Consider the following 11,253-nt stretch of genomic DNA (forward strand, 5'->3'; position numbering starts at 1 on the left):
TATTTCCCAGCCTGGGCTGGAAGCTGTTGTGGGCATTGTGGAAGGTGGGTAGGGCCTGGGGTAAGGATACGTCAGGGGGAAACGGGGGAAGAGGAAGTGCTTGGGTCCTGGGGAAGACTGGCTTGTCTTGGTGGGTGGGGACGGTCATTGTCAGCTTTCTGGACACACAGAGACAGACAGGATGGATTTCCTCCGGCTGCATCTCCCTGGGCTGCACCAGGCCTTGAGGGGGACACTGGTGAGAGGGGCAAAGAGATGCCAGGGACTTACCCCCTGCTCTCTGGGACCTCGCCTTCCCTCCTCCCTTTGAGTCTCTCAGACTTGAGGTTTCTTCCCTACGATAAGGCAGCCTCTAACCCAATCTTTTCTGGATTTCAATTCTCCCACCCCCACAAACCTATCCACATACCCCCATCTAGGCCCTTTCCTATTCCTTCTGCCGATCCTGTTGTCCTTCTCCCAGACCCAGAACCCCTCCTCCTATTCTAAGTTCCCCTGGCCCAGGGCCCCCAAGAGAGAGCTGGACCTTCCCTTAATGCCCTTGTCTCCCCCTCTCCCCATTCTTCTAGGAATCCTTCAGCACCTTTGTCTCCTACCTTTTGGGAGATGAGGTCCCCACTGTAGAGAGGAGGGAGGCATGGGCAGCTGAGGAACGGGGGGAGGTGGCTCCAGGAAGGCGAGGAAGAAGCGTAGAGGAGGAAGCCCCGGAGGCTCTGGAGGGTGTGGGAGGCAGCCAAAGCAAGGGGGGCGGAGGACCGAGAGGGCCTGGAGAGGCTAGAAGACACCAGGAGGGAAGCTCAGCTACAGAACAGACCTGGAGTTGGGGAGAAGGCAGCTCCCATGGGTCTCAAGGAGATAGGCAGGATACTGGGGCGTGGGAGGCAGCCAAGGCCTCCAGGTGCCAGGAGCCAAGTGCCCTCTTGGAGGCCAGAAAGAAGTCTGACGCAGGGTCTGAGACTGGCCCAGCCCAGGAGAGTCAGGAGTGCAATGAGCAGGAAGTGAACAGAGAAGAGATACCCAGAACCTGGGAACAGGAGGAGGAGGAGGAGGAGGAGGAAGAGGTTAGGGCAAGAGAGCCAGGGGGGGTCAGAGGGGTGGAGTCAGAGTGGACCGGGCGTATGGAGCCTGAGGGAAAGGCTGGTGCCCATGGGCACAGGGCGGCAGGGGATGGCAGGGAGTCAGAACAGGCAGTCAAGGCAGTTGCAGAGGAGATTCAGGGAGCTGGGGCCAAAGAGACCGGGAGGGAAGAAGAGGTGGTGGCCGTGGAGCGGGATGGCCAAAGCACAGAGGCACAGGGGACTCAGGACCCAGAGGCAGCATCTGAGGATGGGGCAACCTTGGGCAGAGAGGAGGTCAGGACAACCTCAGGAAGGGAGGAGGCCTGGACAGCCTCAGGTGGGGAGGAGGCCTGGATAATCTCAGGTGGGGAGGCTGAGACAGCCTCAGATGAGGAGAAGGCTGGGACAACCTCAGGAAGGGAGGAGACCTGGGCAGCCTCAGGTGGGGAGGAGGCCTGGACAGCCTCAGGAGGTGAGGAGGCCTGGACAGCCTCAGGAGGGGAGGAGGCCTGGACAGCCTCAGGAGGTGAGGAGGCCTGGACAGCCTCAGACACGGAGGTGGCTGACTTCCCAGGAGTGAGGGAGACAGAAAATGGGGAAGCCCCAGGAGACAGGGGCTTGGAATGTACAGGGAGAGTCTGGGCCCTAGAAGAGGCCTCCAGGGGAGCCCAGGAGGAGGAGGTGGGTGGAAATAGAGAGGCTGAGGTGAGCCTGTCCCTGGAACAGACTCAGGCCCTGGGAGCTGAAGGAATGGGAGAAATGGCCAAGGTCCAGACAGCAGGGAAGGAGAGCGCGGAAGGCCAGGGGTCGGAGTGGGGGACGGGGGAGGGCTCGGAGGGTCAGGCAGATCAGGATGGGAAAGAGGCCAAGGGAAGGCAAGACTCAGAGATCACGGCTGCTCAAGCCGGCCCGGAGGAAGCGGTGCGGGCACAGGAGGCCGAGGAGGAGAAAGAGAGCCGCTGGGCCCCACAGGCTGAGCTCTCCCCGGACAAAGGCACAAACAAGGCTGAAGGCGATGCTGACTGGGAGGCAACCCCAAAGGCCACACCTGAAAAGGAGTTGAGGGAGAGGAGTGAGGAGGGAGTTCAGGTGGGTAGAGAAGAATTTGGGGTAGAGGGTGGTGGCCCAGAGCACAAGGTCACTGACGTTTGGGATGTTGAGCAGATAGGAGGCCCCCACACCCCAGAGGGACCACCCGGGGAAGGACAGCAGGTGGAGGAAGAGCTCTGGGGCATCCCATCCCAGAGCAAAGAGGAGGCAGGAAGGAGCCTGGAGGCCAGTCCCAGGCCCGCGGGCTCTGGAAGGCCTGATGCAGAAGCCGGGGAAAGCCGGAGAAAAAGGGATGTGCAGAGAGGGAATTCGCAGGAGGAAAACGTAGGTATGGAAGAGGAGGAGGGGGAGGCTGCAGGAGGCCAGGAATCTGCACTGCCACGGGCCCTGGAGGCAGGCGGAGAGTGGAAGGAAGCAGGGCATGGACTGGACAGCCAGGAGCTGGGCGGAAGGCACAGGGCAGAGTTAGGGACAGGCTGGTCCTTGGGAGAGTCAGAAGCCAGAGAAACCAATGACGAGGAGGTGGGGGCCGCAGGGCCCTGGGAGGCAGAGGGAGCACCCAGGGGAGGCTGGAGGCTGGAGGAGGCAGCGCCGAGCTCCTGGGACAGTGAGGACACAGAGGCCTGCTCCTCGGCTGCTGGCTCTGTGGCTCAGAAGGCAGCTGCGGATGGAAGGGCCGCTGGGACTGTGGAAGGGCCTGAAGGAGGGGCAGGGGAAGAGTGGGATGGGGCATTTGGAAGGGGCTGGGACTCAGAAGGAAGCGAGGAAGCTGGCAGAGGTGCAGAGGTGATGGAGGCTGCAGAGGGAGAGAGCAGAGGCGGGCAGGAACTTGGCCTGCATGGCTCCTCAGAGGAGGAGGTTACTGGCAGAGGTGGCCAAGTGGAGGCTTTTGAGGCTGGGGAGCATGAGCCAGGGGGGGAGTGGGCGGAGGCTGGGGAATCCGTAGCGGCCGAAGGAAGCTGTGGGGTGGGTGGCTTCACCTCAGGCTCCCAGGTGGTGAGGGCAGAGGGGGCCCCGGTCATAGTGGAGGCCAACGGGTTCCCAGAAGGGCAGATGCTGTCAGAAACAGAGGCTGGGGCATGGGAGGCGAGGCGGCAGGGGCGAGGCAGCGAGGGGCAGCGTGGGGACCAGGGCCCTGAGGGAGAGGCACAGATGCCCTGTGACACGGAGGACGTGGAGGGGAGTGGACACCAGAGGGCAGAGGCCAAAGAGCTGGATGCAGAAGACCTGCAGGACGTCCAGGGCCAGGAGGACCAGCCAGCAAACCGGGGCCCTGGGCCATGCGAAGAGGCTGCCGGAGGGGATGTGCACGGCAGCTGGAGTGAGGTAAGGGCTCCAGGAAGGGTCCAGAGCCAAACGGACCAGAGTCTGGAAGCCAGCCCCGTACTACCCAGTGCTCCCTCCCTGCAGGCCCTCCTCCCCGTGTCTCGCCTGGATGTCTCTGTCCCACGGAGCCGCGTGCTCCTGTCCCGCAGCTCCTCACAGCGCCGCTCCAGGCCCTCTTTCCGGCGCATCCCCACCCCGGAGCAGCAGCAGGAGCCTGCCAGCCCCCCGCCGCCACCGGAGGAAGATCTGCCAGCACCTGAGCAGAGACCCCTCCACCCAGCGGAACCCCCAGAGCTAAGCCTCCCTAGGCCTGAAGGGACCCCGGTGCCAGCGAGGAGGAGGCCCCTGGGACAAGGGTAAGCGCTGGGTGAAGTGACTGGGCTGGGCTGGGCTGGGCAGGAGGTCCGGACACTGGAGACCAGCTCCCGGCCTGTCTTCTGTCTCCAGGTTTGGCTTTGCACACCCCGGCATGATGCAGGAACTGCAGGCCAGACTGGGCCGGCCCAAGCCCCAGTGATGGCACTGCGACCCGGGAGCCAGGCCCTGAGCGAGAGGCGGAGGGGTCGGCTGAACTCAGCCACTTGGATGCACCCTGTCCACCCTCTGGGCCCCAGTTTCTTGCCGTTTCATCCACGGTGCAGACTGAACCAGACATCTTGGAGAATCATGAACTTAAGGAATCTGACTCGCCAATGCAGCTGGTGGACTGCCTGCCCCACGGGACCACCGCTCACAGCCTGTCCTGACTACCTCCCAGCTGTCTGGAGGCCTGAGTGGGGACAGAGACAGTCTCCCACAGCCTTCCCTCTCCGATTGCCCCCACTCCCCAAGCTGCTCCCCAAGGCCGTGGAGAGCTGTGGGAGGCAGGCAAACCTCTGGGCTGGAAGGCAGCGGGGAGGAAAGGGGCTGGGAGGGCCTATGGAGCTCCATTTACAATCAAAGGTTTGATGTAAGCGGACCAGCCACCTTATAGTTCCAACATGGGAACTCAGCCTCAAAACTCTGCTGGTTACTGTGGCAACCACCAGCTGAGCAAGCCAGAGTGGAGAAAGGTGGGCCAGGAACCCCGACATGTAGGAGCAGAAAGGGGTCCAGGGTGACCAGAGGCTGCCGAGCCCACTCTGTGCCCCCTTTGGCTATCAGACACCCCTTCTCTGAAAAGAAGCGGAGGCAGAGAGAGGGTGAGAGTGCTTTATTAGGCACCCAGAATGGCGGCCTAGCCGAGGACAGCCAGCAGGTCCTGATACAATAAATAAACCATCGTTTCCCTGAGCAATAAATAAATATCCATGAAATAAATACCCAGCAAGGACTGGAGGGGCCTTAAGTTATCGGGTAGGGTCTGGGGAGAGGGCAGTGGCGTCCTGCCTTGTGTAAGGCAGGGAGCTGGTGGCTGTCCTGTTGGCCCAGACGCGTCGTAAAGTCCTAACCGGTGAGGGAAGGGGCTGAGAAATCACTCCATCAGGGCTGGGAGCCGGCCAGCGGTGGGCACCCCAAGGCCTGGCCTGGGTTCTTGGCCTGGGAGAGCAGCAGTAAGTCCCGCACGGCCCGCGACAAGACCAGCTCCAAGGAGTGCAGCAACCGGTAGGTGTAGAGGAGCTGCGGCCAGGACATCCGGGCTGACGTCTGCGAGGGGCCGTTCAGGGCCCCCGGGAGCAGCCCCTTTCCCTCCTCGTTCTCCTCCTTGGGGAGGTTGAATCCTGCAGCCAGCACCTGTGAGGAGAGGCCCACGGTCAGGATATGGTCCAGCTGAGATGCTGAGTGAATCCGTGCCTAGTGGTGCCCCATGACGTCAGAAACCATAGTCATGATTTCCCTGGACAGCCCCTACTTCAGATCTTCCATTATGTCATCACCTCATGTATCCTGTCTGGATTTTTTTGCTTCAAGAAAATGGAAGTTACAGAGCAAACTGGTGCTCAAGGAGGGAGCTGGCTCACTCATCCAGGATTGCTCTGGGCACTTGGGGTTCTGGAAATTCCTCTCTTAAGGGGCATCTTAGGATCAGAAATGGGCAGAAAGGTGATATAGCTGGTCTTTCTGCTGCTTGCGTTTTCGATTCTCCTTTTAATAAAGGTAAAATTCTTATTTCCCTGTGAAATGCACAGCAGGACCTGATGATGTCAGAGGATGACAGGGAGAAGGGAACCAGCTTTATGGTTGGTCCTGCTGGTGCGGGATGCTGTGCTGGGTGCTTCAGAGCTGCTTTCTCGTTTAAGACCAAGACCCCAAGAGATTCAGGTAGAGCCAGCACCTGGTGCAGCTACACACACACACACACACACACACACACACATCCTTCACACATACACACTTGGAGGATCTTACTCCACCTGTGGGCATAGGGGTATTTTTAAAAGGGAGCCAATGACACTCAGTTTTGGTCTCTGGGTGTCACGGAGGGCGGGCGGGTTCTCTACCTGGAAGCGAAGATGCCTCTGCAGATCTCGGAGATCCAGCCTCATGGCCCACAGCTGTATCCTCTCTGAGCTGGCCCAGCTCCCCTGGGTCCCCAGCCCTCCCAACAGGGCTTGAAAGGGGCGAAGTGTCATGGAGAGGAAGAACAGTCGCTCTGATCCCTGTGGAAGCAGAGACCCTTCAGTCAGAAAAGGTCCACAGGGCAAGAATGACCCACGTCAAACCCAACCTCATGTCTCTCTGGGTCCCAACCCAAACTCCACCCGAATATCTGTTCTCATCCTCAACTTCATCTCCTCCACTCCTTCCCTTCCCTTCACTCATCACCATTCTAGTCTCCGCTGTCTTTGACCTCTATCCTCTCTCCTTTCCCAACCTCACTTTTAGTTGCATGCACGAACTCATATCTCACAACAACCCCATCTCCATTATCTTATCACGCTTTATCCATACACCCATTTTATTCCTTTCTTCACCATCCCATCCTATCTCCAGCTCCTCAGTTGTTTTCAGTCTGTCTACAACCTCTTTCCTATCCTTACTCCCATTCCTATTCGCAATTAGATTCCTCAACCATATGTCCAGACTCATTCTCTCTATTCCATCTCCAACTACATTTCATTCCCAGCCACACCAGTAATCCACACCCCTTCTCATCCCCAACCTTCTTCCAACCTCTCCCCATTCTCATCCCTCCTCCATACTAATTTCTATCGCTAATCTCATTCCATTCCCACCCCACCTCTTTCCATGCCCAGCTTCACTCGTACACTCTTTTTAACTCCATTTCTTTAAAAAAATTTTTTTTTTGATTTTTTTTACAGAGAGGGAGAGAGGTAGAGAGTTAGAAACATCGATGTGAGAGAAACATTGATCAGCTGCCTTCTGCACACCCCGTACTGGGGATGTGCCAGCAACCAAGGTATATGCCCTTGACTGGAATCGAACCCTGGACCCTTCAGTCCTCAGGCTGACGTTCTATCCACTGTGTCAAACCGGTTTTGGCTAACTCCATTTCTTTACTTAGCTTCATCTTTATAGCCAATGACATACTCAACCTCATCCAGATTCTATCTTTCAATTTATCCCCAAATCTATCTTCAATTCAATCCCTGACTTCATTTCTACCCACACAGCCCAGCTTTATTGCCAGCTCACTCCCTCCACCCCATCTCCCACAACCTCCCCCACTCACAGAGAGGCTGCACCAGGCCTGGAAGGTCAGGGAAACATTGGGGAGCTGCTGTCCCAGGGGCAGGAGGTCCAGGTTCACTCCTGGCAGGTGAGCTTCAGCCTGTAGGGCAAGGTGTGTTAGTGGGGGCCAGATGGGAGTGAGGATCTGCCCATCCCCAGAGCCAGTTGCGTTAGGGAAACTCACAAAGCGGTGGGTGTGGGCCTGAACTTCGGACAGCAGCTTCCGGGCAAGATGCAGGCTGACCTTGAACTCCCCCTCTAGGCTCAGGGGGAGTCTCCCTGGGGGCCTTGGAAATCCCCAGACACCAGCTCGAGCCAGGAGCAAGGAGAGCAGCAAAAGGCCAAGCCCTGGAGAGATGGGGAGAGGGTGGGCAAAATGAGGGGAGGGCTTGAGGAGAACTTGAGCGAAGGGAGAACTCAAGAGAAGGAGCCTTTTCTAAGCCTGTGCTATGGGCCTGTGCATCATCCCACTGACCCCTCAAAACCACTAGTGAGATGGAAGCTACTGAAGACACCATATGGCACATCAGAGTGACTGAAAGGCAAGTGCCCTCTACCCCAGGCAGACACAGCCTCTCACAGCCCCCACTCACTCCCTTGGCCAAGTGAACTAACTGCACAACTCAGTGTGGCAGTCTGGGAGCCATTCTTCCCATTTAGCATACGAGGAAAGGGAGGCTCAGAGACGGGGACTTGCCAAGGTACAGAGTCAGAAGGTGAGGGAATCAGGACTGCACTCTGGGTCTGTCCAAATGCAGACCCTGTGAGCTCCCCCCGGGATCTGAGAGCAGGCACCACCTCCCCTGGGGCAGGCACACACTGTTCTGCCAAGGATTCCTCAGGCTTGGCCAGGTGGCTCTGATGGCCCCACCTCGGGCCCCGAGGGGCTGGCACTGCTGGAGGCTCTATCTCAGGGAGTCAGAGGGCAGACTGATCCAGTCGCGACCAAGGCGAGTGGGTCACTCTGCAGTGAGGGAGGAACAGGGGTGCTGGGAGAGGGAGAAGGCCTGGAATGGGAGGCAGAGCCTGTTTCTCATTTGGATTCTTCCCTTGAGCAAGTGACTTCTTATTTCTGTGCCTCAGGCTCCCGTCTGTAAAACGGGGGAGTCGGACTAGCTGATTTCTGAAAGTGCTTCCTGTCCTGTGTTTCCTGAGCAAAAGGAAGAGGCAAGATGGGGCCGGAGCTCTGGGAAGAGAGTAGTGTTTAGCGGTTTCTCCCTCAGGGAGAGGAAACCTAGCAATCACTGGGTTACACAATTCTCCTCGAAACACAAACCAAAAGAGTCCCTAAGTCTGTTCCTGCTCACCCCCCTCTCCCTGCCTCTTCCCTGTCTGTTCTTGATCTCTCACCCTGGGCTTTGCTCCTCGAAATGTCCTCTCCATAAAGACCCTGGGGAGTTTCTGGGTACATCCACTTCCCCCAGAGTGGATGGGCAGTGCCTGGCTCTCTAATTTCCAGGCTCCCTGACTTGGGGCCCACTCTGATCTCCTGGAGACTTTGGGCAGAGTGGGTTCTTCCCAGGTCTGTGTTGAGGGAGAGGGGTGCCCAGACTGGTGGATATTATGTCATTTCTTACTGACCCTCCACTTCCTGCCTGAGCTCTGGAGCCCCCAGTCCCTTCCCTTGGCAGACAGTCCTGGGTCTTTAGTCCTGGTCCTTGAAGGTTCTGTTCCCATCCTTTAGTCCTTGGTCCCTACTCTGACCCTGCTGTCTGCTCTGGTCCCAGCCTCTGGATCCTTCAGTCTCCAACTGCAGACTCCTCCCAGGGTTTGAACTACAGACCCTTGACCAAGTTAGGCTGCTGACTCCTTGGCCACAGCCCCTGACTCATGGCAACTCTTCCTGCTGTTCTTCCAGGGTACCTCAAACTTTTTAAAGTGGGGGCCAGATCACGGTCCCTCAGAGAGCTGGAGGGCCGGACTATATGAACTACTAATTCCTACTGTAACACCTCGGCTGCTCTCACTGCCCAAAAAACCTGGCTGGCTGGATCAGACTCCTCTGCGGGCCGCATGTGGCCCGGGGGCCGTAGTTTGAAGACCCCTGTGAGTCTAGCCGGATCCAATGCCCAGCCAAGCTGCCTGGCCTTTGCTCATTCACTCCAACCCAACTCTTCATTTATCTGCCAGGTCTTGGTTCTGGTCAACCTGCCTGTCCAACTCTCCATCCATGCCAACCAAACTGTCTCCTCCTCCCTCTATCCAGTCCCGGCTGAACCACCACCTGACTGTCCACCTCCTCTTTTCCATTTACGCCGGCCTCATTCCTATTCTTTTTTTTTTTTTTTTAATATATATATATATTTCTTTATTGATTTCAGAGAGGAAGGGAGAAAGAGAGAAAGATAGAAACATCAATGATGAGAAAGAATCATTGATCAGCGGCCTCTTGCACATCCCCAACTGGGGATCGAGCCCGCAACCCAGGCATGTGCCCTTAGCCAGAATCAAACCTGGGACCCTTCAGTCTGCAGGCTGACGCTCTATCCACTGAGCCAAGCCGGCTAGGACCCTCCTTCCTATCCTTAGTCCCTGCCAAATACTAGTAGCCCCTCAGCCCTTCACCCCCATCCACACCAGTCAAACTCTCCCATCCTCTGCCCAATCTCAGCCAAGCCTCCCACCCCTGTCCCCCAGCCCTGGCCTCAAACTCACGCCAGCCAAGGTCGCCTGCCTTCTGGCCCATGGCAGGGCCCAGCCTCTTTGGCCAGCCATCTCCGGGCCGGGGGAGTCTTATACTGGGGGCTGTGCCCAGTTTCACTTTCCGTGCTGCTTGTACTTTCAGCTTTGCTTTAACTCACTCTTCCCTCCTCACCACTCCTTGCTAAAATGGGGAAATGTAATTTCCCTTCCCAGAGGGGGTGTGGTGGGGGATGGCGGGAAGCTGGGGTTCAGTCAATCCAAGCTGCTGACCCTGCTGAGCTCCAGGTCCAGTCTTTCCCTCACTTCTCCACTCTCAGGTGAGCCACCTGCTCTGTTTGCTGGTAGGTCCCAGAGACTTGAATCCCCTTCTGTTTCTCTGCTCTGTCATTATCGTTCTAGTGCCATCACCAGCCTACTGTCCTTCAAAAGATGAATGGCCAGGTAAGGAGACTGCCCATCAGAGGGGCCTTGGGGTCTTACTCTCTTCTGGTTTACCAGATGGCTGAGGAAGGGAATCCAAGGGAACTTGGGGCTCATTGGGTATCTGGGATGGGGCTTTGTGTGGGGCAAAGGGGTCTCAGTCTGGACAGAGTCAGGGCTCAGTCTATAGCCTGGGTCGGGGCTGGATGAGAAGTTTCATTCAGGGCCAAGAGCTGAGTCAGATCTTGAATTAGAGCTCACTCTGTTCTTGGGATCAGATCATGGTCTAGGGTTGGACTCAGAGCTTTGTCTGGGACCAGCATCCTGGCTCTGTGTTTGGGGTCAGAGCTATTAATGGCCTGGGTTCTACTTGATGAACTAGGGTTGGGCTCAGTCCAGAGAGGGCCCAGAGCTTGGTCTGTGGCCAAGGTTCTGAAAGCTTGTGACTCAGGTCAGGGTTCCGGTGTGGGCTGGGATAAGAGCTCAGTTGATGAGCAGGTTAGGGCTCAGCCTGTGGCCAGGTTGGGTTGTGTGAGGTCAGGACCAGGCCTCAGCCAGGTTCCAGAATAGTTTCTGCTCTGTGGACATCTGTCAAGGCTGGGTTGCATCAACCACAGATCTTCCTTCCAGCACAGCGCCCCCCCCCCCCAGCCCCGCCCTGGATTTCCCATCTTGAGGGAGAAAATGGGGGTTTCTTGGTCTTCCCTGAGGCCCACTGTTGCCACTTTCCTTTTGGGACCTGCGGGGTTTCCCTATGGGTCACGGCTGTGAGACAGAAACCAAGGGGGCTTCCCCTTCCTACACCCTGTCTCCTCAGCTCTGCCTTGGCACTGCCCACCAGGGTAGCCTGGGACCAACTGCCAGGGAAGTACCAGCACCAGCCAGGGATCAATCCCAGAGGACTGCTGGAGGAAAAGGACAAGGAAGAGTGGCCAGTGGTGGCAGCTCACCCCCCCCCCCCGCCCCATCCCATGCACTCTGTGCTCCCTGCAGGCAGTCCTACACATCCTGAGGCTCATGGTGAGGACCGACAGAGGCTCTGGCTGGCTTTCCTCACATCCCCAAGTCTTGCCATCATCCTAGAGACATGCCCACCCACTCACTCCCAGACCACAGCCACACCTGACCTCTCCAATCCTGAACC

At 57.7% G+C, this 11,253-nt stretch overlaps 2 protein-coding genes across 3 annotated transcripts; one reads left to right on the forward strand and one right to left on the reverse strand.

Annotated features, from left to right (window-relative positions):
- Positions 1 to 47: 47 nt before the first annotated feature.
- Positions 48 to 5,531, forward strand: APOBR (apolipoprotein B receptor). Its single transcript, XM_084882895.1, has 4 exons — positions 48 to 238; positions 570 to 3,434; positions 3,519 to 3,790; positions 3,882 to 5,531. The coding sequence occupies exons 1-4, from the start codon at positions 182 to 184 to the stop codon at positions 3,949 to 3,951; spliced, it is 3,264 nt and encodes a 1,087-aa protein (XP_084739021.1). The 5' UTR covers positions 48 to 181; the 3' UTR covers positions 3,952 to 5,531.
- Positions 4,896 to 9,817, reverse strand: IL27 (interleukin 27; the record flags this gene model as incomplete). Of its 2 annotated transcripts, XM_084882982.1 has the most annotated exons (5): positions 9,702 to 9,817; positions 7,231 to 7,394; positions 7,048 to 7,146; positions 5,855 to 6,013; positions 4,896 to 5,147 (listed from the first exon to the last, which is right to left on the reverse strand). In XM_084882982.1, exons 1-5 carry the CDS (start codon positions 9,730 to 9,732, stop codon positions 4,896 to 4,898), a joined length of 705 nt encoding a protein of 234 aa, XP_084739108.1. In that variant the 5' UTR covers positions 9,733 to 9,817. The 2 variants fall into 2 exon arrangements, with proteins under 2 accessions (XP_084739108.1, XP_084739109.1); XM_084882983.1 differs by lacking the exon at positions 7,231 to 7,394.
- Positions 9,818 to 11,253: the final 1,436 nt, after the last annotated feature.

This window comes from Pipistrellus hanaki (assembly GCF_964339955.1).
Source record: "Pipistrellus hanaki genome assembly, chromosome: 4".
In the NCBI taxonomy this organism is placed as follows: domain Eukaryota; kingdom Metazoa; phylum Chordata; class Mammalia; order Chiroptera; family Vespertilionidae; genus Pipistrellus; species Pipistrellus hanaki.